The sequence below is a fragment of the Notothenia rossii genome (genome assembly GCF_949606895.1).
Source record: "Notothenia rossii genome assembly, chromosome: 2".
NCBI classification, from domain to species: Eukaryota; Metazoa; Chordata; class Actinopteri; order Perciformes; family Nototheniidae; genus Notothenia; species Notothenia rossii.
Window position 1 is genome coordinate 44,871,160 of NC_136904.1, and position 26,480 is coordinate 44,897,639.

The 26,480-nt window shown below is 43.3% G+C and overlaps 2 protein-coding genes across 2 annotated transcripts in view; one reads left to right on the top strand and one right to left on the bottom strand.

Annotated features, from left to right (window-relative positions):
• The window catches only part of LOC307028389 (uncharacterized protein), a 361,942-nt gene extending 352,863 nt beyond the window's left edge, over nt 1-9,079 (bottom strand). The window contains exons 1-3 of the mRNA XM_079663359.1: nt 8,385-9,079; nt 6,172-7,424; nt 4,755-5,902 (exon numbers count right to left, since the gene is read on the bottom strand). Of these exons, the coding sequence (XP_079519485.1) occupies nt 5,500-5,902; nt 6,172-7,424; nt 8,385-8,729 (2,001 nt within the window). The 5' untranslated portion in view covers nt 8,730-9,079 and the 3' untranslated portion in view covers nt 4,755-5,499. The remainder of the gene's footprint in view (nt 1-4,754; nt 5,903-6,171; nt 7,425-8,384) is intronic.
• LOC307029615 (intestinal mucin-like protein) lies at nt 1,665-13,088 on the top strand (the record flags this gene model as incomplete). Its single annotated transcript, XM_079665695.1, has 10 exons — nt 1,665-1,794; nt 1,979-2,165; nt 2,397-2,575; nt 2,676-2,745; nt 2,833-2,959; nt 9,946-9,980; nt 10,074-10,242; nt 10,819-10,862; nt 11,660-11,782; nt 12,511-13,088. The coding sequence occupies 5 exons, from the start codon at nt 1,665-1,667 to the stop codon at nt 2,879-2,881; spliced, it is 615 nt and encodes a 204-aa protein (XP_079521821.1). The 3' UTR covers nt 2,882-2,959; nt 9,946-9,980; nt 10,074-10,242; nt 10,819-10,862; nt 11,660-11,782; nt 12,511-13,088.
• Between the last annotated feature and the right edge of the window lie 13,392 nt (nt 13,089-26,480).

Consider the following 26,480-nt stretch of genomic DNA (forward strand, 5'->3'; position numbering starts at 1 on the left):
TACGGAATAATTTGGTTTCTTCTTTTCTAAGTTGATATTGTATAAATAAGGTTATTAATTAAGCTTGTTTAACATTTAATTAATAATTTTAAGAGAATATAGATTTAGGGTAACCCTTCGATCTCTGGATATAACATTATTTGATATGTGATAGACTCCTTTTCACGAACCTGCTGTGTCTCATTTTCAGGCTCCATAGTATACAATGAGACAGACCCTGATGGCTACTGTTACACAGGGTACTGCAATGAGAGCTGTCATATAGTAACCACAGGACAGCCATGTCATATGTATCCTCCACATCCTCCACCTGTGGTCTGCTTAACACTTCAAGGTCCAAAACAGGTAATTCTTGATTTATATTCCATACAAATGTTGTTATTATGTTATTATGACAAATTATTTTTGGTTTAGTCAGCACAACTACTTGGTTAAGTTTAGCAAGAAAATGTGATTTTAGTTTAAATAACAAGGTCAACATCCTTTGTTTTGCGTCCCATCCCTCCCTTATGGAGTTTTCTAGCTGATATACAATGCAACTGACTATAGCCTCTGCTCCTGTTACAACTGCTACTGTTGCTATATGTGTTGTCTTCTTTTATTCAATCCTTTGGTGAACAAATGTGCTGAAACATGATCAGTACTGCCTTCTAGTTGGTTTAGCAGGCCCCTTCTGACCTGCATTTATAAAGCTGAAGACCACTGATAGCACTCACTTAATCGGCTGATAAATGGAACCAGGTGTTAAATCCTTTGACTGTTATTAATGCATTAAAACCACTCATCTCTATTTTTACACACCAATCTTTAATTATCCTCACAGACTGGTGAAAGTTGGATTGAGAGTAACTGTACTCAGGCAACGTGTCTAAATGGCAATGTGTCCCTGGGCCCCAGATTGTGCCCTACTCAAAAGCCTGTAGTCTGTGCAAATAACTTCGCTGCAATTCAAGTGCTGGATGATGATGGATGCTGCCCCCACTATGAATGTCAATGTAAGTCTGACCTGCTCAAATGTTGGTTGTTGAAAAATCCTATGGTTGAACATGTAAAAGCATTTTACCTAAAACAATCTTTTATCTTCTTTTCTTTCTCTATATTCTTGACTTATATTGTTTCAACAATTGCGTGAAATGTCATAAAAAAACTGAAATACATTTTTTGTATGAAGGTATCTGCTACGGGTGGGGGGATCCCCATTATGTCACATTCGATGGAACCTACTATGGTTTTCAAGGCAACTGTTCCTACTGGCTGGTGAAAGATCTCGCCCAAATATGACTTCAGTGTTATGATTGACAACTACTACTGTGGAGAAGCTGATGGCTTGTCCTGTCCTCAGTCCATCACAGTCTTCTACAAAAGCTACAAGATCTTTATAACGCAAAAGGATATAAATTGCATGTTTAAAAATCAGGTAATTCAAAGCAATTGTTAACTTTCTTCCTTTCAATTTAAACTAGTGATTATCTTAGCTTCAACCCTTTTGTGTTCCCTTCATCGCAAATGCAACCCATTGTGTGAACCTTACAAAACTGATTTGATCCTTATTTATACAATTATCAAATGCATTGATCCTTGCAAATTGTCATTTCGGCTTTTTGTCTTAGATTTCCGTCAATGACAGGCATGTAAATCCTGCATACCAGAACGGTGACTTCCGTATGACCACCACTGGTATTGATACAGTGCTTGTCATCCCTAAAATCCATGCCAAGATCACCTTCTCAGGGCTCATATTCAGCATCGCCCTGCCCTATAGTCAATTTGGCAACAACACCTGGGGACAGTGTGGTAAGTCCTGCAGTTTAAATAAAAAGCATCTCAATGTATGTAGACTTTGGAAAGCAGTCGATAATGGAAATGCTTCATATCTACAGAGGCTGAATATGTTAATACTTACATAAGATGGAATCTATTGTACCTATTCGAGACATTCTGCCATCAGTGTGATTGATAATGAGGAGGGTTTCTCCAGGCACATGTGATAACAACCGGACAGATGACTGCATGTTGCCCAGTGGCAAAATTGATTCTTCATGTCCTAATATGGCACACGAGTGGCATACTAACGGCAGCAGCTGTAAACAACCTCCTCCCACACCAACAACAACTCCTACGCCCGATACCTGCAATACAAGCATCTTTGAGATCATCAAGAGCAGGTAGGAGGAAAATAGGAAAACATGTCATCTATAACTCGAATCGTCAGTAACATCAGATTTAACATTGCTTAGTTTTAATAATACATTTCAGCTCATGATTTTGAGATTTTACAAATTATTTCACTTATTGTAGGTAAGTACAGTCTTTATATGAAAGAACACTGATAACTGACTCGTCTGTCAATGTATTCAGCTTGTGTCCATTCTGATTATACATCTCATACTCCCCAGTGTATTTGAAGCTTGCCACAAGGTCGTTGACTACCTTCCTTTTGTGGAGGCCTGTGAGTTTGACGTTTGTCACATGCACATTAATCACGTTGGCTGCATCAGCTTACAAACGTACGCTGAAGTATGTGCTTTGGCTGGAATATGCATCGACTGGAGGAATTCCACCAAAGGACTCTGTGGTATGCAACTATATTATGTTATACAGGCACTATAACAATATCAAAGCAATGACCTCAAATTAAAAAAGCATGATGTTTATTCTGTCTTCGTCTCTTATAGTATATACATGTCCAAGTCCCAAAGTGTATCAGCCCTGTTGCCCACCGGTGGAGCCTACCTGCGATCTCTGGTACAGACATTCACCAACTCTCATTGTCAATCCATCAACATTCATTTATGCTTTGACTCACATACAACATTGGCTTTCACACAATAGGTTGTTGTTTCTGCAGGTACAACCAGAAGTTTATCCATACTTTCAATGAGTTCAGTGAAATGGATAGTGTGAAGATAGAGGACCAACCTCCTCTCCTCCGCCTCTGATGAATGTGTTCCTACCTGTGGTAAGGGCAGATGGCACTTCTCTATGGCAAAAGCAGTAAAGGCAATCTCACATTCATTAATGGACTGTATTTTTATCTGACTGTTTTTGTGACAGTTTGTGTGCTGTAGAACAATTAGGATGTAAGGGAAACTAACTTTAAGGCCCTTCTGCCAGGTTGGCACCTGATCTGAGACCACCTGTGTTTCTTATCCTTATCTTTCACCTTAAAGTCTTTCGCCATTACTTTGCCGTGCTGTCGCTGACATTCTAAAGGTATTCTGAAATGTATTAAAAATGTCTTTAATTTCCCACTGTATCACAGAACTGCCAACTTTTCCTTATAATTAATAACCTGCACACATATACAGGTTTTAGCTTAACCTCTTTTGGTTTATGCAAACCAACATATTCAACTTAAAGTGAAGGTAGACAAGCAGTGATTTAGCACAGTAAAGCTGTGATATTAGATCTTAGCCAATTTAAATACGGAGCATGCAAACTGAAAGCAACCTGCGTAGGCAATGGGTTAAGTTTTAACGGTTAATCATCATTTGGAAAATGAAGTTTGAACATAAGATTAGGAAAGATATGAGAATTTTGAACACACTCAGTTTTTACTAACCTTATCTCCTGAGGCTGGCTGGCCAAACCACAGATGATTGTAAATTACTTTATTTAGTGGGAACGCTGTTAACAGCATTCCAACTAACTGTTCTTCTACGCACGAAAAGTTTATTATTCCGCCGACTTATTTTGCCGCGCTTCTTCTCCCGCATTGAACATCGCAGAAACTCCGTTCAAACATCAAAATGTTCAGCTCGGTCGGGAATCGATGGCTATTACTTTTCTCATTCATAACTTTCATAATTCCAGAGATACATCCCATAATTCATCACATTTTTAACATTTGAACTTTAACATTGCGCAGCTCATTAAGGCAGAGTGCGTGATGTCAGAGTTAGAGTGGAGGACAGTTTGAAATTTGCCTTCATATATTTTTTTAAAACTGCCATAATTCCCAAACCCTACATTCCTGAGACATACTTTTTCATGACAAACGTAGGAAAACATCCGGTAGCTTGAAAAATGACAAATAATTAAGCAAAAATGATTAAACAAAATGCTTTTTGAGGACATGAAGTGACAAAAACGTTCAACATTCCTCCATTAAAGGCCATTGTAATTTCAGGCTGATATTTCCTCACGGCAGCAGCCGCACACCTTTAGTTAAACTGCCAAAAAGGCCACATCATTAACCCGAAACTACACAAAAATTACACTTCAGATACTCAACTTCCTTGACATGCTTCACGTTTTCAAATTTCACAGATATCTGTTACTGTTCTTCCACAAAACGCTCACATGTAAGAGGTTAATCTCTCATTCAGAACAATGAAGCCTTTGAAGTCTAGGCACCTCGTTAGCTCAACTATAAACACCTGTGCAATGGAACACGATGATGTCATCACTCCAACTGACATGCTCAGAGCAGCAGACTTCAGATAGCAGTGTGCAAACAGTCCAGCCGTGAAGACATCTACAGGACTGTTTTGAGATTTCTTCAAATGCCGTTGCCATGGCAACACAATGCTCGCCTTTAAACACGGTTTTCTCATAACTTCAGTGAAAATACTCCAAACAGCCCAGAACTACACAGGTTTGGTGACGATGCAGCCATCAACGCATCTAAGCGTAGTATGGGGTGTCATCAAATGCCGTTGCCATGGTGAAGGACCACTCGCCATGAAACACGATGTGGCTGTAAGTCCCATCGACACGGTCCAATCGTCCCCCAATCTTCACTTGTATATCACCTAGGGTTGCCAACTCCCAGAGTTTCAAATAAGGGACACATCTTGGCAGCGCGGCAAAACCCCCCATTTTTGGGTTAAACCCCTCAATTCCAGTCTAAATTTTGTGTCAAACACCCAAAGTGTGAGGTTATAGTTAGGTTATAGACATGAGACATGAGAAACAGATTATCGTTCAATCATTTATTTTTTCAAATGTGCAAAACAGTTGTCTTTAAATAACTAAATAAATCAGTGCAAAACACACCTTCTGAACAAAAACATAAATATACACCTTCTGAACAAAACACATAAATATAAACCTTCTGAACAAAAAACTGTGTGTTTGAGATGTAGTGCAAACATATTTGGCCTCTTTGAAAGAAAAAATAGATTAGTGCAAAACACACCTTCTGAATAAAAAACATAAATATACACCTTCTGAACAAAAAACAGTGTGTTTGAGATGTAGTGCAAACATATTTGGCCTCTTTGAAAGAAAAAAGTAGATTAGTGCAAAATCGTAAACTAAAGAAAAACACACCACGTGTGTGTGTGTGTGTGTGTGTGTGTGTGTGTGTGTGTGTGTGTGTGTGTGTGTGTGTGTGTGTGTGTGTGTGTGTGTGTGTGTGTGTGTGTGTGTGTGTGTGTGTGTGTGTGTGTGTGTGTGTGTGTGTGTGTGTGTGTGTGCACATTAAAGCAGAAAAAAAATACTATTGGCAAACCCCAAAACTGCCTATGGAACAACCAGAGACGATGTCACACAACCCTATTTCTTCCACTTGTATTTTTGTTGGCCTTTTGCATCAGCAAGGAGTTGTCTATCCACCAGAGATGCAGTGTAAAACTCTGAGCAAGACTCTTCATAATTGAGAGTGACAATCAGCTCACTCTTAATTAGTTCAACAGAGCATCTGTTCCGCACATCTGACCATTTATTTTTCATCAAAGAAAAGACCCTCTCCACGTACCCAGTAGAGGAAGGGATGCTGAGGACAAAGGCCACCACAGCCAGAATGTTTGGAAGGTCAGCTGCCCGGCCCCTGAGAACTGCTACCCACCTCTCAGCTGTTCCCTTCAGCTCCCAATCATCCTTTGACTTTGTGAGGTGATCGAGGAGGCTGTTTGCCGTAACACACTCATCAAAGAGCTCATCCATGGAGAGGTTGAGCCTGCGAATAGAGATGAAACTGGAATTCAGTTCAGTAGCATTATTAAAAACTACTGAGACACTTGTTGAATTCATTTGATAAAATGTTATATTAAAAACAACACATAAAAGCCCCGTGCATTTGTTTGCATTTAAATAAGACATGATTTGTATGATGAGAAGTATTTATGTATAATTTTGTTTTTTATTAATACAAGACAAAAGTGGTGTTCATAATATGCCAGTATAAAGGGAATAAGTACAAAGTGGTACAGTGTGTGAGTTACATACCTGGCAACTAGGTGTAGCTTCTCAATGATCTTTTCCATGTCTTCATATGAGATGTTCCCAGATGTCAGACAGAGTGGCTGCAGGTAAAAGAGCCAGTTTTCCTGAGAGAATGTGAACCACTTCTGCAGATAAGTGATGGCAGTGTTTAAGAAGGCTGTAAACTCTTCCCTGGCAAGGTTAGCTTCAGATGGAATGAGACGCCGAAGCTTTTGTTTGGTGAGGTAGCCATAGAACTGATCATCTCTTCTCTTGATTAGTTTTCTCAGAAAAGAGTCCATGATGGCATATAGGTCAGCAGATGTGGTGGCATCCCTCTCCAGTTTTTTGACCGACTCTTCAAAAAGCATCAGGACATTGTTGCAGAAGAGGAGATACACCTCTGCAAGATCAGCCTCCTCTTCAACCCCAGCTGCATCTTCAGGCAACCTCAGCAACTCTCGCAGCCGCCTTGGACATTCATCACCGAGGCTGATGAAATATGACTTCAGCGCAGTCCAGTTCTCCAACAAGCGGCTGATTGCAGGGTTGAGTGACAGCCATCTGGTCACCACATGGCGCAGAATGTCATGGAACTCTACATCCAGAAACTCACAGAACTCCTTCAGGGTCTCTCTCCTTTTGGCAGAGATGGAAAAGTGACCGTACACCTTCAGGACAATATTTTCCACATCAATTGACAGCTTATCCAAGGCATGTTTCACGGTGTTATGGACCACATGTGCATGGCAGTTGCCACGGAGGATCTCGCTGTTGGACTCCTTCAATTTTGTGAAGACAGAGTTATGGATGCCATAATTGACATTTGCATTGTCTGCACTGAATGCAGACACATGATCCAAAGTTAGACCCATTTTGTCCAGAGAACTTTGGATTGAACTGGCTATCCCTGCAGCAGACTCATCTGCATTTTCAACAAAGTCGATCAGCCTTTTAACAATGCCCTTCTCTGGAGTGAAAAACTGCACAGCCAAGGGAAACATCTTACGATTGCCTCTATTTGAGGCATCAGTTTGTAGAGAAAACTGGAGCGGCTTCACTTCACTCTTCAAATGGCTGAGTACCTCTTCAACTGCCTTTGGTGCCAGGACATCAGTGACCACTGCCTCAGCTTTTGTCTTCCCACACGACATCTTTTTTGCGATTGAGGAGTCACTTAGTGTTTGCAGGGTCAATTTGAATGCACAATCAGATGAGTTATAGCTCAAATTATGTTTGACCGTGTGATAAACATGGGCTACCTCAGCAGCAGTTACCTGTAAAAGAAAAAGAAAATATCACTATACATATAATCATTGTAATATAATATTATATATAATATCAAATACTACCTGATATGTATTACACATGTATATACTAGCTGTTTGAGTGTGTATAGGTTGTATATAGTATGCATTATTTTTTATTATGAACAGAGGTGGGTAGTAATGAGTTACATTTACTTGAGTAGCTTTTTGGATAAATTGTACTTTGAAGAGTAGTTTTAATGAAAAATACTTTTTACTTTTACTTAAGTAATATTGTTCTAAAATAAGAATACGGTTGGCTGCTCTACCCACCTCTTGAATACAATATATATATATATATATATATATATATATATATATATATTCCTTCCCTCCCTCCTTGCTTCTTTCCTTTCTTAAATCTGTACTTCATTCATTCCTTCTTTACTTCCATCCTTCCCCCTCTTTCCTTCTTTCCCTCCTTACTTCTTTCCATCTTCCACTCCTTCCTTCCTACCTTACTTGCTTATTTCCTTCCTTCAATCTTTCCTCCTTCCTTCCTTCTTTCCCTAGCTCCTTCTGACCTCCCTTCACTCCTCCCTCCATCCTTCAGTCCTTCCTTTCCCTTGGTGTCCTCTATAGTGGACACAATTAATTTCTGGGTCTCCGGAGGTGAATAGTAGTTTTAATGAAAAATACTTCTTACTTTTACTTGAGTAATATTGTTTTAAAACAACAATACTCTTACTTGAGTACACTTTTGGCTACTCTACCACCTCTGATTATGAATAAATATTAGTCATTACATCTACTTGCATCATTATATGATTAAGTTGATCATATATTGTTTAAAAAATATCACAGTGTATCAGTGTTGGGGTACTTAATTACATTGAACATTTAGCAGTATGAAATTGACCAAACAAAATGTTTGTAAATGTAGGTTTAATTTAAATTCATATACAAAATTAACATCCTTATTTGACATACCAAGTTAGCCTCTGGAGTTGCTGGACGAACGAGGAACTGTGTCAAGGCTCCCTGGCTTCTCCTTTGCTTCTCTGTTTTCATGTGGTTTTCACCTGCAGCATGTTGTTTAACGTCAGTTAGTCCTCCGTGACTAACTGAAAATTGTCGGCGGCAGACAGTACAATTTGCCTTGTGCACATCGTCCCTTACGCTTTCTAGCCACACGTATTCTTTTTCCCACTCAGTTCTGTAGTAACTCTTTCTTTTCGTCTTTTTCTTCGGCGGAGGAGGAGGAGAAAAGTTGTTTTTTGCATCACTTTCGGACTCTGAGGAGGTAGTTTTGTTTGTGCTTGTCGTCGGCAGCATCTTCCATGTTGGGCAGGACGAGCAGCATGGAGGTGAAACGGTTGCTAAGATACGATACGTTATAGTGATTGGCTCCTCTGCTGCATGACTATGAGTATTGACCAATGAGCTGAGCGTGCATGCTGCTGCTCCCACAGCTCAAGATAGCCCCCCCTGCTTGTGTGTGTGTGGCTCTGAGAGGTGCGCACGCAGTCCTCAAGAGAGCGAATGACTGAGAATCACCATAACGAGCGGTCATTCTTCCACCACCCCAAAATACGGGACAAGGTGCGTCCCGTATCAGTTCATTACGGGACAGGTACTTACGTTTCCAAAAACGGGACAATCCCGTATTTTACGGGACAGTTGGCAACCCTAATATCACCGGTCCATGCCTCAACAGCTCTACGCCAAATCTGAGATCTCACCATATGCCGTTTCCATGGAAACGTATCCCTCGCCATAAAATATGATGTCGCTATAAGTCCAATGGACACGGTCCAATCGTCCCCCAATCTTCACTTGTATATCACCGGTCCATGCCTTACCAGCTCTATGCCAAATCTGAGATCTCACCATATGCCGTTTCCATGGAAACGCATCCCTTGCCATAAAACGTGATGTCGCTATAACTCCTATGAAAATGTTTAAAAATTGCTCAAACTTCACATTTGTGCTAACAGTCTAGCCGTGAGGACATCTACGAGACAGTTTTGAGATTTATTCAAATGCCGATGCCATGGCAACACAATGCTCGCCATGAAACACGGATTTCTCATAACTTCAGTGAAACTGCTCCAAACGCCCCAAAACTTCACAGGTTTGGTAACGATGCAGCCATCAATGCATCTAAGCGTATTATGGGGTGTCATCAAATGTCGTTGCCATGACGACAGATCATTCGCCATCAAGTTAGTTCAGAAGTTTGCAGTTCAAATATTCTGCTGCTTTTCCAAGCCTTTTTACTTTATTTTCTTCTCTTATCACATATTCAAGCCGCCAGTGTTCATGTATCATTTCAATCTAAATTCGCCACTTTCTTCTTACACATTTCATTTCAATCTAAATTCTTCACTTTCTTCTTACACATTTCATTTTAAACTAAATTCTTCACTTTCTTCTTACACATTACATTTCAGCATAGCAGTTTAGCGTCACATTTTCAGCATAAAGCATTCCCACTAGCAATTTCTTCAGGAATTGCATTCTCTAGTTCATTGTATTTCCCTCCTAACAGAAATATGTCGACTGGCAATTGGAAAATGGAAAGAGGTAAATGTTTTTTCAACAATGCCAGACCCTTTTTCTTAACCCTTTGATAATAATATGCCTCCTGCCACACTTACCTTAACATTGTGTCCTCAGGCCAATTCCACGTGGACAGAAGACTGTAAGACATGTATTTGTGAGGAGGACACACTGAACGTCACATGCAGTCGCGTGTCCTGTCCAGCACCGCCACCTGTCAGCTGTGAGGAGCCGGGTCTGGTTAAAGTCAATAATACTGTTGGCTGCTGTCAAGAGGAAAAGTGTGGTAAGTGAGCAGCAAGAAGTGTATTCACTTTGGGTTTGTCCCTTTTAAGTTGAACCCAAGGATGGCCTATCAGATGAGTAATGTAGGCAGCTAGGACTCTGTGCAGGAAGGAACCATGTGTGTCAGAGGGTTAGAAAAACAAAAAACAAGAAATCTGATGCTTCCAGAATGTATGCAGTGGTTGTTTCAAATGAGCTTGAGTCAGGATGAACTAAGGTTTCACTAGATCATGTATGGCAGGATGTTTGCAGGAAGCCATGCTCAAAGTGAGATAACAACCTAGAGAATTGTACTGGATTGTTAATGGATTGTTAATTGTAATGGAGGACCAACAAATGAGCAAACCCAGGTATTTTCTTGCCCGTTCTGATTAGGATAAGGATGTTTTTAATTTATATAGTAAAGATGAATCTTATGTTATTGGCTTGTGTTTAATCAGAGTGCGATTTGAAGCAGTGTCCTGGCCTTGTGCTGCCCTGTCCTGTGTCCATCCTTTCACTCAATAACCAGGTTGATTTTCACTAGGATTTTTATATCAGAATTAATCTGAATCAAATTGGTATTTTTCCTTCACAGTGCCCATTCCGGATGTGTGTGTTTTCAACAACCTTGAATATCAGGTGAGATCCCACATGTTAACATGATGTGATGGGAATAGAATACATCATCATCAAGGATTACAAGATAGCTTCGTTTAAAACATAGAGGACTGTGTCATCTTTCTATAGACATACACTATATCTGGAAAGCGTCTTTGAGCACCCGTAAAAGCGCTAACAAAATAAATCTATTATTATTAATCTATTATATGTCATCAAGAATTTTTTTAAACCTACTAGGTAGTAGTAGTGTGGGACATGTATGGTGGTTGTTGCTGTACTGCCTGAATACTGATGTTTAGCTTTTAAAAAATAGCAAAAATACAAAAATGATGCAACATTTAGACAAATCTAGGTGGGAATTGGTGTGGGATCTGCCAATGAATCCAGGAAAAGGTTTCTTTGCCTCATGTTCCAGTATTTAAAGAATATTAAATAACAAAAAGTGCATTATTTCTAGACACACGTGCACTAGATCTGTTGAAACCAAATACATAGAAAGCCACTGGACATTTGGATTCAGTGAATCTATGAATGTCTTGCATCATAATGCAGTCTCTCCTACAAATGCAAAGTTGAATTCATAAGCCATAAAATATCAACGAGGAGCTGGTTCCTGTTTGAGTCCTCTTTCCATCAACACAGAGGTCAATTGTGAACATATGTTTGTGGCCACTTTTCCAGTTACACTTATAAAACAAAACCCAACAACACAGTAATTAACTTTGGAGGTATGAACCCCTAACTATATGTGTTTTACTGAGGACTGCATAAGAGAGGAAATATCGTCTTGCTGACTGCTCACCCTTTCTACCCAGGTTGGAGACTCAGTGCCCATGAAGTCATGTGAGATGTGCAGATGTAGTTCCCGGACAAATGCCAGCAGCCACCTGAACATCATAGACTGTCAGCCATTACCATGTGACACACACTGCGCTGTGGTAAGATATTCAACATCCAATCAATTGTTGACATGTTTTTAACTGTGCACAGTGTTTGCTGGTAGGCTGTGTATTTGCCAGACCATACAGTTATGTGTTTCCTTAACTGACTTAAGTAGTTTTGGTCAACTTTATTTCGGGGTGGTGGAATCTGGTGCCCTCTTGGATATTTGACCCACATCGTTCCCTCATACATATTTGTTTTTAAGTTCATGCTACCTAGGTTCTTTATGACATTAATTATGATAATTAATCACATTCTATCCAAGAAACATTCATCTTCTTTTTTCAATGGTAAAGGAAAGCACTGTTTGCCATAAAGAATTTTCATTTTTCAATCCACATTAATGCCCATAAGAACTGAGCTCTGAAGTGGACTTTTCTGTTCTGCTTTGATTGTAGGTTCAATCATAAAATATAGGATAAGCAAAAGAAAAACAGAACACTTCCATATTTGATTCAAAACCATCTATTTAGTACACAAAGGGAATCCAGTTATAGGCCATTTTCATGACTTTTGCTAGGACACACGTTTGCCTTCACATCAGCCACAAACAGAGACAACAGGTTAAGTGTTCTGCATTTTCCCAAGCTTTAGTTTTGATCTTTACTGCCACTGTAAATATGTAATACAACTTATTAAAAAGTTAGCAATACTCTAAACCAAACAGACTACTAATGTCAAGCCTGAATCCAAATTGCGATGTTCTCGTACTGCACATTTTCAGGGTTATGAGTACCAGGTCAGCCCTACTCACTGCTGTGGACAGTGTGTCCAGGTCGGCTGCCTTGTCGCATTGCCTAACTCCACACAAGCATTAAAGGTTAGTATCTGTGTTTGTGCATGCACTGTTCGTTTGGAGAGAGAGAGTGAAAGAGGTTAGATGTGAAGATTCTATGACGTCATCAACATTCATTTTTTGTTTGCTTTTGGTTAATGCCAACCATGCTGTGTTTTGGAACATATTTAGCAATATGTTTAGCGTAAAAACTTAAATAAACATACATAACCCCTGGTGTGACATCTCTTCACGTTTTTCCAGTCATGCCACTAGATCTTTATTCCATGGCACACACACATTGAAAGAAAGAGCAGGCAAGGCAACATTCCACATATGAAGATCAGATGACTCTGATAAAGCGCGCTTTGAGAGACTGTTTTATAAGAAATACAATTATTCGATTTGATTCCTCAGCCTGGAACCCTTTGGAGTCCCACTGGGAACCCCTGTGTGAAGTTTGAGTGTGTGAAGATTTCTAATCACTTCGTTACTGTTGAGGCCAAGACCATGTGTCCTCCCTACGACCCTGCAGAATGCATACCTGGGGTTACGTAATGTAACCCAGCTTCTATGAGTATAGGCGCAGCCCTCTAAGGCTATCGCTATTGGGTAATCCCTCCTGCACGTGTGCAGCACTGACAGATTTAATCCACGCCCACCTATGACGTGGGCCCCACCTCCGGGCTCACTTCCGTATAAATAGGAATTAGGCCCTACTATCTACTCCCACACAAACAGCTTTTCTTCAGCTATTCGCGGAGCCAGTGGGGCCCGACCCTTAGAGGGCTGCGCCTATACTCATAGAAGCTGGGTTACATTACGTAACCCCAGTTCTATATCGTATAAGGCTTCGCCCTCTAAGGCTATCGCTATTGGGTTAAGGGCGAAGCAGGATGTAGTCTACGCCCCACTGGTTCCGTCCGTTACCAGAAGCACAAAACACACCTACTCAGTTAATAACCCATGTCCATTTCGTCCTGCGTAAAAATGGAGCATCACATTCCCAGGGAATATATCATTTAAAAAATGAATATTCTCCATAAGGGAACGAGGGTAGGCTTACTTATGCTACCTATCGTTTATAAGAGATAGAGACCGAGTCTCCTTTAAATAAAACGATCAAGAGAGGGGGGAAAAGGGCAGCTCTCTAAGTGCCTACCGGCCGGAGAGAGGGCACGCAATTAAAAAAAACCGACATTACTCATTCTGACAGGCTATTCAGCACTGAATGTGTCAGAGAGGAATGGGAGACATCCCTCAAATAAAAACGAATAAAAGAACAGGGTGAAGACCAAGATGCAGCCGTGCAAATGTCTTCCACTGTCATTCCTCCGTGCAACGCCGTAGAGGTTGAAACTCCCCTGGTGCTGTGCGCTTTAATGTTCTCCGGGGGATCCAACCCAGAGGAGACATACGCCTGTGACACCGCCTCACATAGCCAGTGTGACAGGCGCTGTGTAGATAGAGGCTGCCCTAATGAGCGCTCTCTATAATGTACAAACAGACGCTGGGATTTGCGTAAAGCAGCCGTGCGTGCAATATAGCCTGCCAGCGCGCGCACGGGACAGAGGAGATGAAAAGTGGCTTCTTCCTCCGATATGTGAGGAGGGGGAAAGAAGCCCTTCAAGGTTATCACTCTTGATCTAAAAGAGCTTGTTATCACCTTTGGCATAAACGCCGGGTTCGGGCGTAATACAGCTGAGCTGCCATCTCCTTGGATCTGGAGACACGACGGAGCCACCGAGAGAGCAGACAAGTCACTCACCCTTTTAGCTGATGTCAGAGCTAAGAGCAGAGCTACTTTGACTGACAAAAACTTCAGGGGAACCTGATCTAATGGTTCAAAAGGAGCTTTACCCAGTGCGCGCAGCACTAAAGCCAAATCCCATTGAGGCGCTAAAGCGCGTGACACCGGTCTGAGTCTCTGTACTCCTCGTAGAAAACGTTTTGTCAGAGGGTGACTGAACACCGTGCCGATCTCAAAACCTACGTGGCATGAAGAAATGGCAGCGGCATATGTTTTTATCGTGCTATAAGCCAAATTCCTGTCCAGCAACAGCTGGAGGAATGACAGCACGTGAGGCAGGGGACACGTAACGGGGTCCAAGCCTTTCCCTACACACCAACTCTGGAACGCTGTCCATTTGGCTGTGTAAGACGCCCTGGTGGACGCGGCCCTAGACCCCTGAATAGTACTCACAACATCTTGAGAGAGGCCCAGCCTCTCTAAGTGTTCCCGCTCAGGGGCCATGCCCACAAACGTTGGCCTAACATTGGGTGACTGTGGATCGCTCCCTCCACCTGGGAGAGAGCATCCCCCCGCCACGGAATTTCCCACGGTCTCCCTGACAGCATCCGCTGTATGCAGGGGAACCAGGACGCTCCCGTGCGCTCCGGGGCTATTAAGACCGCTATCAGCCGCTCCTCCTGCACTCGGTCCAGGAACCGAGGGATCAGAGGGACTGGTGGGAAAGCGTACAGTAACACCTTGGGCCAAGGTCTGTGTGCGAACGCGTCCACCCCCAGAGGGGGGTGATCCTGCCTTCTCAGGGAGAACCAGAGAGCACATTGCGCGTTCCCGCGTGCAGCGAACAGATCTACCTCCGCTCTTCCGAACCTGCTCCATACCTGGGAGACCAGCTCGGGGTGGAGGCTCCAGTCCCCTTGTCGAGGACCTCCTCTGGACATGAGGTCTGCCCCTCTGTTCAGCTCGCCGGGAATATATACTGCTCTGACAGAGAGTACGTGTGTGCGCGCCCAGCACAACAGCCTCCTGGCTGTGTCCAGCAGCTGCGCTGATCGTACACCTCCCTGACGATTTATGTATGCTGCTGCTGCCTTGTTGTCCGTTCGAATCAACACATGATGATTCCACAGCAACGGGGCGAAGTGCCGGATTACTTTCCATATGGCGAGTAATTCCAGCGCGTTTATATGAAGGGACATGTGAGGCGGCCACTGTCCCCCCACTGCCTGCGACATGCATGTTCCTCCCCACCCTGAGAGCGATGCGTCTGTGAACACCGAGGTGTGTGACGTCACTCTGCCGAGGGGAACCCCCACTGACAGGACGTGGGGATTTTTCCAGTAGGTCAGATCTAAACCTACGGACAGAGGAATGTACACCATGCGTCTCTTCTGACGCACGGGGTCGATGCGCAGGCGAATAAACCATCTCTGAAGTCTCCTCATGTAAAGGAGACCCAGGGGGATCACCACGTGACCAGCTGACATCATGCCCAACAGCTGCATCACGGAGAGGGCTGTCACCACCCTGCCGGGTGTGACGCGCCCGAGGAGAGCTGTCAGATCCTCCACTCTCCGCTGTGAGAGTCGTGCTCTCATGCGGGCTGAGTTGAATTCCACCCCCAGATATATGATAACCTGGGAGGGAAGAGGACAGCTCTTCTCCCAATTGATTATGAAACCCAGGCTTGACAGGTGAGATACAAGTTGTACCGTCTGTAAAGCAGCTTCCTCTCTGGAGCGGGCCAGCAATAGCAGGTCGTCCAGATAAAATAACACTCTCATCCCTCTTCTGCGTAGCGGCTCCAGCGCCGTCTCTACACACTTTGAAAAAGTGCGTGGAGCCAGAGAATATCCGAACGGCAGTCGATTGAACTGGTACGCTATTCCCTGGAATGAAAAACGCAGGAATTTCCTGTGTTTTGGGATGATGGTTATGTGGAAGTAAGCATCCTTCAGGTCTATGGAGGTGCACCAATCTCCCTGGTGAACACACTCCATTACCTGTTTGATTGTCAGCATATGAAACGGTCTTTTCATTATCACCCTGTTGAATGCTGACAGATCTAGGATGGGTCTCATCCCCCCGGTCTTTTTCGGGATAAGAAAATAACGGGAGAAAAACCCCCGATTTTCTTTCCCCTGAGGAACCCTGGAAATTGCTTTCTTTAACAGGAGTTTCCGCAGCTCTGACTGGAGCGCAAGACACTGTTCTTGGGATGACAGGAGCGTTTCCTGAATCCCCTCGAACTGCGGGGGGGGGGTAAGGCAAATTGCAGAGAGTACCCTCTGCTGATCAGCCTGCTCATCCATCCGTCCATTAAACATAGCCGCCTCCACTCTGAGCACCGCTCTGAGAGCGGGCGTACCTGTTTTTGTTGTGTTGTGGTAGTCATGGTGACAAGCCATGCCAGAGCCCTTGCCGCCGTTGCCCGTGAAGCAACCCAAGGGGGGCCCCGCCCTAAAGGGCTTTGAAGGGGTCTCCACACGCTGCATCACATACCGGCTCTCAACCTGTCTCTGTTTAGGAGAAGACTCATCAACAGGACCCTGAGGCGGGTTTATGCTCCAACTCGTGGAGGTGTGTGCAGTGCTATTCACCTCGTGCGTAATAGCCGCGCTAGGCTTAATACGACTGTGTGTAGGCACAACTGGAACAGAGAAAAAACTGCGCTGCTTGTTACCCGAAAGGATAGAAGTAGCCGGTTTAAATGTCAAGCCCTGTTGTCTTTTAACCGACTGGTTAAATACCGCAGGCTTATACAGCGAGCCTTGCTGTTTTCTAACCGACAGATTAGAAACAGCTGGCTCAAACGGCGAGTCCTTCTGTCTTTTACCCGAAAAGGAAAAAACAGATGGAATATGCAACAAGTCCCGCTGCCTTTTAACCAATAGATTAATGGCAGCCGGCCTGACTAGTGTGGGGGACATGTGAGACACAGTTGCTACAGACACACTGTTGAGATTTGAATCGTTTTTATTCAAAATTCTCTCTTCCCACATAACCCCCCCAAAGAGTCATCTTCGGTTCTGTTTCCTCGGAGGTTCCCTCGGAGGAGCAGACCAGGAGCGGGGGTTCCTTTTTCCCCTCCGACTCGACGCCTGCAGATCCTGTCTCTGTGGCGGAGGAGCGGAGACCTGGGACGGAGCCCCTGCAGCTGCCGAAGGGCGATTCTGACGCCGTTGCTGTTCTCGCCGTTGCCCGCGCTGCCCTCGCTGAGACTGTTGCGGGGGCTGCGGGTGCTGTCGTTGCTGTCGCTGCTGTTGCTGAGGACGTTTGTCCTGAAGCCAGCTAGCGTGACGCCTTATGTCTTCTGCCTGCTCCGCGGCAGATTTCATAGACTCCACCATGGTGTGGAACTGTGGCCCAAACAGTCCGTCCGGACTGACTGGCGCCTCCAGCAGCTCCTTTCCTGCACCCTCCGGTATATTCCCCTGCTGTAGCCAGAGGTACCGTTGAACCTGTGTCGCCCATGTCGCAATCCGCGCCTGCGAGACTGCGACTGCTGCGCACAGGGTAAATGCAGTACTAGCCGCCTTACCTATCTCCTCAGCCTCCACTGAGGACATGGTTTTAGACTGCTCTGACATTTCCACCATGGAATTTGACAGCAACGCTATATTGTTTGCCGCCGCCGACGCCTGGAACGCACACTGATGCATGCGGTCAGTCTGTCGGGCGACAAACCGATCTTTGGCGGCAGCCAACATGGGTTGCCGTCCGGAAACCGTGTTGGCCTGCCTAGCCCCAAAGAATGCCGTGAGGTTCGGCTCTAGAGGAGGCACGGTCGGGAAATTCACGTCCGTGAATCCCTCCACTCTCGTGAGGGGCACGTATGTCCCTATCGGAGCTTTCATTGCTCCAGGGTGCCTCGCTGCCCCCTCCTGGTACTTCCTTATGGCCGGGAAGCGTGGCCAGATCGGGTCAGTCCTAACCCTGTGCACCCGGGAGAACACCCCGGACATATCATCCGGCGGTGAGCTCTCCTGAGCTAGGGGAACAGGGAGATTTCTCCAGGCGGCCGCCTTAGATATAATCTCCGGAAGTTCTAGGAGGATCCCACCGATCGATGGCAACGCCGTGGCGCCGGAGATAGGGATCACTGGGACGATCACCCGGTGATCCCTGAATGGAGGGGACGTAGTCGTCCGACTCGTGCCCTCCACTCGGATCCAGGAAATCAAGGGCTTTGTCCCCGGAGTACTCCTCCTGGACGTGCCAATCGTCCTCGGCGGCCGCAGCAGCGAGAGCGTCCGCTCTCTGCTGTCTGAGGGCCAGCGGGAGACGGGCACAATGCGAGCAAGACACCCCGGGATTGAGAGCAGCGTTCGCATGCTCTAATCCCAGGCAGGACTCACACTGTGAGTGCCTGTCAAAACTCATAATGTAGCCCGTTCCGCATACGAGGCAATCCCTGACACAGCCTTGACTTTCCTGTCCAGTCTCCATTTTACCGGAAAACAGAAGCTTTTTAGGAGGAATGCTTGTGTTACGGTAAGTAGCTCTTAACAGAACTGTTTTTGCCTGACAATGCTTCTGCAACGGAGTGCTGAAGAAAAGTGGGAGTAGATAGTAGGGCCTAATTCCTATTTATACGGAAGTGAGCCCGGAGGTGGGGCCCACGTCATAGGTGGGCGTGGATTAAATCTGTCAGTGCTGCACACGTGCAGGAGGGATTACCCAATAGCGATAGCCTTAGAGGGCGAAGCCTTATACGATATAGAACGGTAACTGACACACACACACACACACACACACACACACACACACACACACACACACACACACACACACACACACACACACACACACACACACACACACACATACACATACACATACACACACACACACACACACACACACACATACACACACACACACACACACTATGAAAAGCAGCAGTATACTGATGTGATCTGATTGTGTGTCTCCTGCACGGAACTGAGACCGTCGCTCCAGACGGATGCTGCCACATCTGTATGTATTGTTTTCGTGAACCTGCACACTATCCAGCCAGCTCTCCTTTCTCACATTGATGTCAACGTATGATTGAACCATTCAGAAGCATTGTAGTATTAGTATTAGTTTTTAGTATTAGTATGTATTGTAATAATGTACAGTAATGTATGTACAGTATTAGTTTGTCGGGGGACATCTTACTTCTTCCTTCTCTCTGTCTATACCTGTGTACTCTCATGTTCCGATTAACCCAGCTTCCCCAAATGTCTTTCTTTTTGGTGTCTATATACGCCGGGATCCGGAGTCATGGATGATCCTGCGGTCCTGTGTCATGGATCGCGAGTCCTGGATCTTGAGTCGTGGCTGTGGTCCTGGATCATAAGTCCTGGATGGATATCCTCGTGGATTCATCTTCCTATTATACACACATGCATTTCCAAACATTTGGACTACCTATGTTGCAAATGTATTATCTTTTCAATTTACACACGGCATCTATTGCACGTCTGTCCGTCCTGGGAGAGGGATCCCTCCTCTGTTGCTCTCCCTGAGGTTTCTCCCATTTTTCCCTTTAAACTGTGGGGTTTTCTCCGGAAGTTTTTCCTTGTACGATGTGAGGGTCTAAGGACAGAGGGTGTCGTATTGTCATACTGATATTCTGTACAAACTGTGAAGTCTACTGAGACAAATGTAACATTTGTGATATTGGGCTATATAAATAAACATTGATTGATTGATTGTGATCAGCAGGCCATTCAACAACTAGTGTCGGTATTGATCCAGGGCAGTTACCTGACAGCTAGGAGCTCATGTTGAACAAAGAGATTTGTCTTACTAAAAGAAAATACTTTTCAACCATGACCTGCTACCAGCAAAAGCAGGAGAAGTAGCCTCCAGGGTATACAGCTGCTATGAATGTGTAAACCAGGTCAGATAGAAAGATCTCATCCCTCCTCAGTCCTGCCTCAGGAATTCACAGAGGTCAGCCCTGCAGTGTGAGCAGCACTGCTGTGACCGTGGAGACCCAGGGCTGCCGCTCCAAAGAGGTTGTCAATGTCACGTCCTGCGCCGGAGCATGTGGAACCTTCAGCTTGTAAGTCCCCCTCATGTCATTGTCCCAGGACGGGTACAAATAATAATGCTTTTTTTTTCAAATGCTAAAACACGTTTTTTGGAAACTTATTTGCTCAAAACACTAAACACGATTAGGTAACAAGATATAGGGAGGCTAGACCTATACAATTGATTTATTATGGTTTATAATGTAATGTCAAGACGAAGAAGAAAAAGATGGCTGCACTGTTCAGTGTCAATCCTGTGGAGGTGGAGGTTATAAATCTCTAAAATCATGTTCAGCTTAAGTCTCAGCAAAACTCACAACATTTCTGGAGCCTTGTAGACCCAGAAAACGATAAGAACATTCACCAAGCAGCACTGAAAATGTCTGCTTTATTTGGCTCTACATACCTTTGTGAAGCAGCTTTTTCTGACATGAATGTCATGAAATCTAAATACAGAACAAGACTGACTGATGAACATTTAAATGACTCTATTAGAGTGAACCTAAGTGGGTCCAGCATACACCTCAATGGTGGACTCCATGCAGCGCCAGTCCTCTCACTGACTGTGCAAAAAAAGAGTGAATGCACTTATTTTATACATGTGCCATAAAATGTTTGTACGGTGGTGATTAAGGCGATGTATTCACTATGTGGGCCATAATAAGAAGTGAAAACATTTTATTTTTCTCTTGGACATTTATGTGAATTTTCAGTGATGTACTTAACTATGTGGGCCATAATAACATGTGAGAAATTGTCATTTTCTTGAACCTTGATGTGAAGTTAAGATTTTTGATAAGTTTTGGGTATTGCAATTTCACACGTGTACAAAAGTAGCTTAATTCAACTGATGAGTGCTATGTGAATACATGTAAGCGATGTGATGCAAGTAGCTCTTGGCCACTTTCATTTTTTCAAAGTAGCTCTCAGATTAAGAAAGGTTGGAGACCCCTGCTGTAGAGAATTTTGCCTATAAAGATTGTTCGGGTCTACAGAAATATGTGCAGAAACACCCTGTTATTATTTTTTCTTTGGTGCTACATTCAAGCACACCACATAGACGGGGGTGCACATAACTTTCTATGGGAGGTACTCAGATGAGTACCTGGAGTCAGTGTTTGGTATTCCAACTTCTGGCTCCACTCAAAGTTATTTGATGAAGCCCTCTGTATCGCGAACGTCAACGGGGGGCAGTGCTAGTGGAATACTTCAGGAAAGTCGACGGGGGGGGGGGGGGGGGCTAGTGGAGTACTCCGTGACCACAGAGCGTGACCGTTGTGATCAGCTGTTTTAGCGCAGTTCTCCAGTGAAGGGGGGGAGTCTCCCTCCGCAGCCGGTTGGCGTAGTTTTGGCACAATTCCGTTGTCCAGACCAACGTTAACAGCAGCCCTGTCTGTGCACACGAAGACCGACTCTGTCTTCTGGTGATCTAACCGCCTTCTGGAAAAGCTTCACAAGTACGTCGGTACGCAAAGGCGCTTTGTGACACAAGAGACGGTACGCACTTCGGATTGTTGCCGCGCATGCGTGCGTACCAGCGTACCAGTTATGTGCACCCCTGCATAGATACGGTTGTGTAAACAAAAATGATGACCGTCAAATCATAGTAAAGTGAAAGGAAACTTTGAGGAAATAGAAAAAAAACTGCAAACAAGTGAATTTGTCAGATGTTCTTACTTAGAGAACCGTGTGCAGTGTTTTGCAAACTTATTGCAGAGCTGAACATGTGTTTAGAGTTTTGGAGATTTGAGTAATAATAACCTCAGGCTTTGTACTTTCGCTATGACATCATCATTGTTATTGCCTGTGATGAAGCTTAGAGTAGTGCACTGATCCTTAAATATATTACATGTACGTAGCCTATATAATATTACATTATTTTGCTTTTTTCCTGTCACCTTTATCTTCACACATGGTTCCACTCTCTCCTCAGTTACTCTACCAAAACGCGAGCTCTGCAGCACATCTGCTCCTGCTGCCAGGAGGTGGTTACGTCTGAGAGGCAGATCCAGCTCTCCTGCCCCAACAGCACAGAGATTAGCTACAGCTACACCCACATCGAGACCTGCGCCTGCCTGGACACCGACTGCTCTGTGGAGCGCCGCGGGCAGACCTTTGCCCCAGCTGCCAGCTCTCGCCGACGCAGGAGATAAAGCCAAAACCAGGCATCATCTGCATACATTTCCCTCTATTTATGTCTCATGTGTTAGGGCAGATACATTTATAAACCCACATATATCTCTTTAATAAAGATCATACAGTACTGCAGGCTGAGTATGTCTTGTTTTCTATACACAGTGTGTGAGTCTGAGGATTTGTCAATGTGAGAAGTGCATCCTTTGAAATGAAATCTAAATCAAATGTCTACAATAAACCCTGTTGTAATAGATTCAAAATGAATTATTACATGGTTTGGTTTAATATTCAATTCTGATTGTTCAAATTGTTTGAGGTGTTTACTCTACAGCTCTGTAGTAGCTGCAGGTTCATCAGAGAGCAGAGGTACATCAAATGGAGGACATGTTTAGGGCTGAGTCTGGGACAACTGGACTTTCTTTAGATGTATATCTCATGTCATAACAAATAAGCAGCATACATATTAAATGTAATGCTGAATGCACTGTTAATTCAACCTTGGATTCTGAATCATCGTTGTGATCCTGGTTGATATTAAGAGTTATCTAAACTGCACTTTCACCAAATATCATAAATGTACTATTATTGAAAGTAATTATCGTATAATAACAATAAGAGCTTTGAGCCATTTCATCTTCCAAACCAACTTTCTCACAGATTTTCCCATATGTAAGACCTCTGTGTCCCTGTTTACTGCTAAGCTGATTTTTTCCCCACATTTTCGTTGTCATACAAAATTCCATCAGAGAGGACAGAATATTGCACCCATCCTCTGGTTCACATTCTTTGTGAAGCAACAGTTAAACTTATACCGGGAGTGGCTCTTTCATTTACTTATTGTGAACAGTGTTCTTATTATTGTTATTTGAGTTTGATGAAAAAAAGTGTTATCACAGAGAAAAACAGATCTCTTTAAACCTAATACAAATTCATGTATGATTAGAAACTATATTTTTTCACATGTGTCCTCCAATATTTCATGTTCATGAAATGTGAGATGTTTACTGAATGAATAAGTTAGCATTTAATTTGACTGAACCAAAAACGGAACCTTTTCTAAGATTACACATTTAGTTTATTTTAAGGAAATAGTATATATAAATATATATATATATATGTATATAGTAGTTCCTCTAAATCAAGAATCACCTTTAAATATGTTTTCCTGCATATTGTAGCTTTTAAGGCAAGACAATGTTTGATAAGATTATAATGTTCAGGGTATTGTCTGAGTCCCTGCAGCACTCCTTGGGAAAATATGCACACAATAGATATACAGTATGTGGTTTGCCACATCGAGGATGTTTAACATCAGACTTAGTGTGTGGTAATTCTGTACGTTCAGCTGTAGCCCATCAATCAAGCAGCCATAGCCGTGGGAACATGTTTCAAATGGGGGGTGCTGTGGGGATGACACCAGGGCTGGTTCTGACCAATGTGCTGCCCTATCGGCAATATTTTAGCTGGCAATGAAAAACCTTTACAAAAGACCAATACACTATGAAAAGAGAAACATATTGACATGGTGGACAGCTTATATAAAAAGGCTTCAAATGTATTTATTTAATATTATAACATGTTTTAATTGGGGGGGTCGACTTCACACCCTTTAGGGGGTAAGGGGGTGCCCCCCCGGGAAGATTTTTTAAACATTTTAAAGTAAAGTGCTTCAATCTGGTGCACTTTGAGCGCCCAATTACTAGAGACTGATCTAGGGGGTACAACTCAAAACACCCATATGAAAAAGATCGGTTTGCATTTTATTAATCAAATAAGCATGTAAACATTTTCAATAACCTACCATAGCCAATAACAAATAAATGTAACTTATTTTATTTTTGTTGTTCATTCATATCTTATTTTACCAGTTAACATTTATTTATTTATGCATATTTTTAAATCTCTCCAACTTTAAACAATATTTTTGGTTTACTGTCCTATAGTAGGCTATACATTGGAATGATTTCAAACCTGTTTTTATTTATCCTAATAATTATAAAGGTGTGCCTTGGAAATATTTGTTTACATAATTGTGATCAATACGTTTGAGACTCACTGAGATAATTTAGACTAAAGTGAACTATCTAAACCCTCAGAGTCCTTTACCTCACTGAACCTCTCAGTCTGACAGGACAGAACTCTCCCTCCACATTATTGTAAAAACAGCTTCTTATATCCGTTAGTGCAGCAGAAGCTAACAACAATCCCCGCCGGTAACGGTGCACCCCCTCTCGCTATCTCTCTCACTTTGGCTGTGAGCTGCGGGCGCCTGATAAGCCAACATCCCCCACTTTCATCACTACAGCGCCCATCGTACAGGGCAAATGGAAAATGTAACCGGGGTGAAAAGGGTTTTATCTTTACTTAATTATGAATGGTGTTACATCAAGGCTGACATTTTTTTTTTTTGTATTATATTAGTATTATATCTTGTAGAAGTGCAGATCCCCTGTCATCCACCAGGGGGTGCTGCAGCACCCTCAGCACCCCTACTTCCCACGGCCCTGCAAGCAGCTGTGTGAGAAGCCGATCAGCTGCACACATGCAGGCTGTGACCACATCCTGCTTCCAGTTTACTTCCCAACCATGAGTATTTGCCCAGGACTTTTGAGATAAAAGGTCATAGAATATAGGACATGGAAACTATGCCAAGTCGCAGACAAACACTCACAGTGTGACACCTTTGGGCAGGGCAGTGTCACACAACACACATCCTCCATTCAGCTCTTTGTTAGGCTCGGGGTGGAACAGAACATGTAGCCCTAGAAGTCTTAGTACAAGGATGTTCACTTAAACTACCTTTCCCTCACTAATGCGGGGAAATATCACTGACCTTTCAACGTTAAATCGTTAGGCATAATAAGTCTCCAGGTAACAGTGTGGAGTTATGGAAGAGAAAAACAGGTCAGCAAACAGGATTCCTGGAGCAGGGAACCAACACACACACACACACACACACACACACACACACACACACACACACACACACACACACACACACACACACACACACACACACACACACACACACACACACACACACACACACACACACACACACACACGAGCGTAGGATTTATTTTAAGTTGTTTTAGAGCCAATGCCTTATCATTGTAAGCAGCTGCACCGATGCTCTGCTCACATTCTCACCTGAGCAGCTCTACTTGTAAAACATATTTGTGGAACTGAAATGTTAATCCGCTGTAAGTCAAAAATAAACGAAGGATCAATACCTTTAATTGTTGGATTTTTGCACACAAACATCTGACTTACATGACTTGAGTATTGAAATATGAGTTGAGAATTTAACAAGAGTTTTTGTACAATAGTAGATTTGTGGTCCCAAAAGTCCAAAAATGATGTCCTATTTAGAAATACTTACAAAGAGTCTGTCTTTTTACGCTTCAACTGGATTTCAGGAAAAAAAGAGTTGGTGACCAACATGAACAGATAGTTAATGTGTGTGTTGTCCGGTCTGAAGGGTCTGGGAGGGAACACTTCAAGTCTGCTTTGTGACTAGAAGACTCTGAGCCCACCGGACCTATTCCACTGCTCAGGGTCAGCTTCATCCATGTAGAATGACAAGAAAAAGAAAAGAAAAAGGTAGGATAGAAGTACAACAAAACATATATTCACCTGAAAATTATAGTGCCTTAAATAGCATATTAATTGACATTGAATTGCATACTCCAGCAATAACTAAATAGTAATATTTAGTTAAATTACTTAACTTAATACGTAATATATTGTTTCACTTGACATGTTCTGCATTGAAAGTGTTATATAAGGGCTGACAAGACTTTATTGACACCACACAAACAAATTAGCTGGCAAAGCAGATCAGAGCTTTCTTGAAAGATGCACCACAGGATGCATATCCTGGACTGAGGGAGCTGAGTCACTGTGGATTATTTAAGCAGGCCTCTGACATCAACACAAGCCAAACAATCCTACCTCCTTAGAGAAACACATTGGATGTTTACACCTGAACAATGGGGGATTTTGTGTTC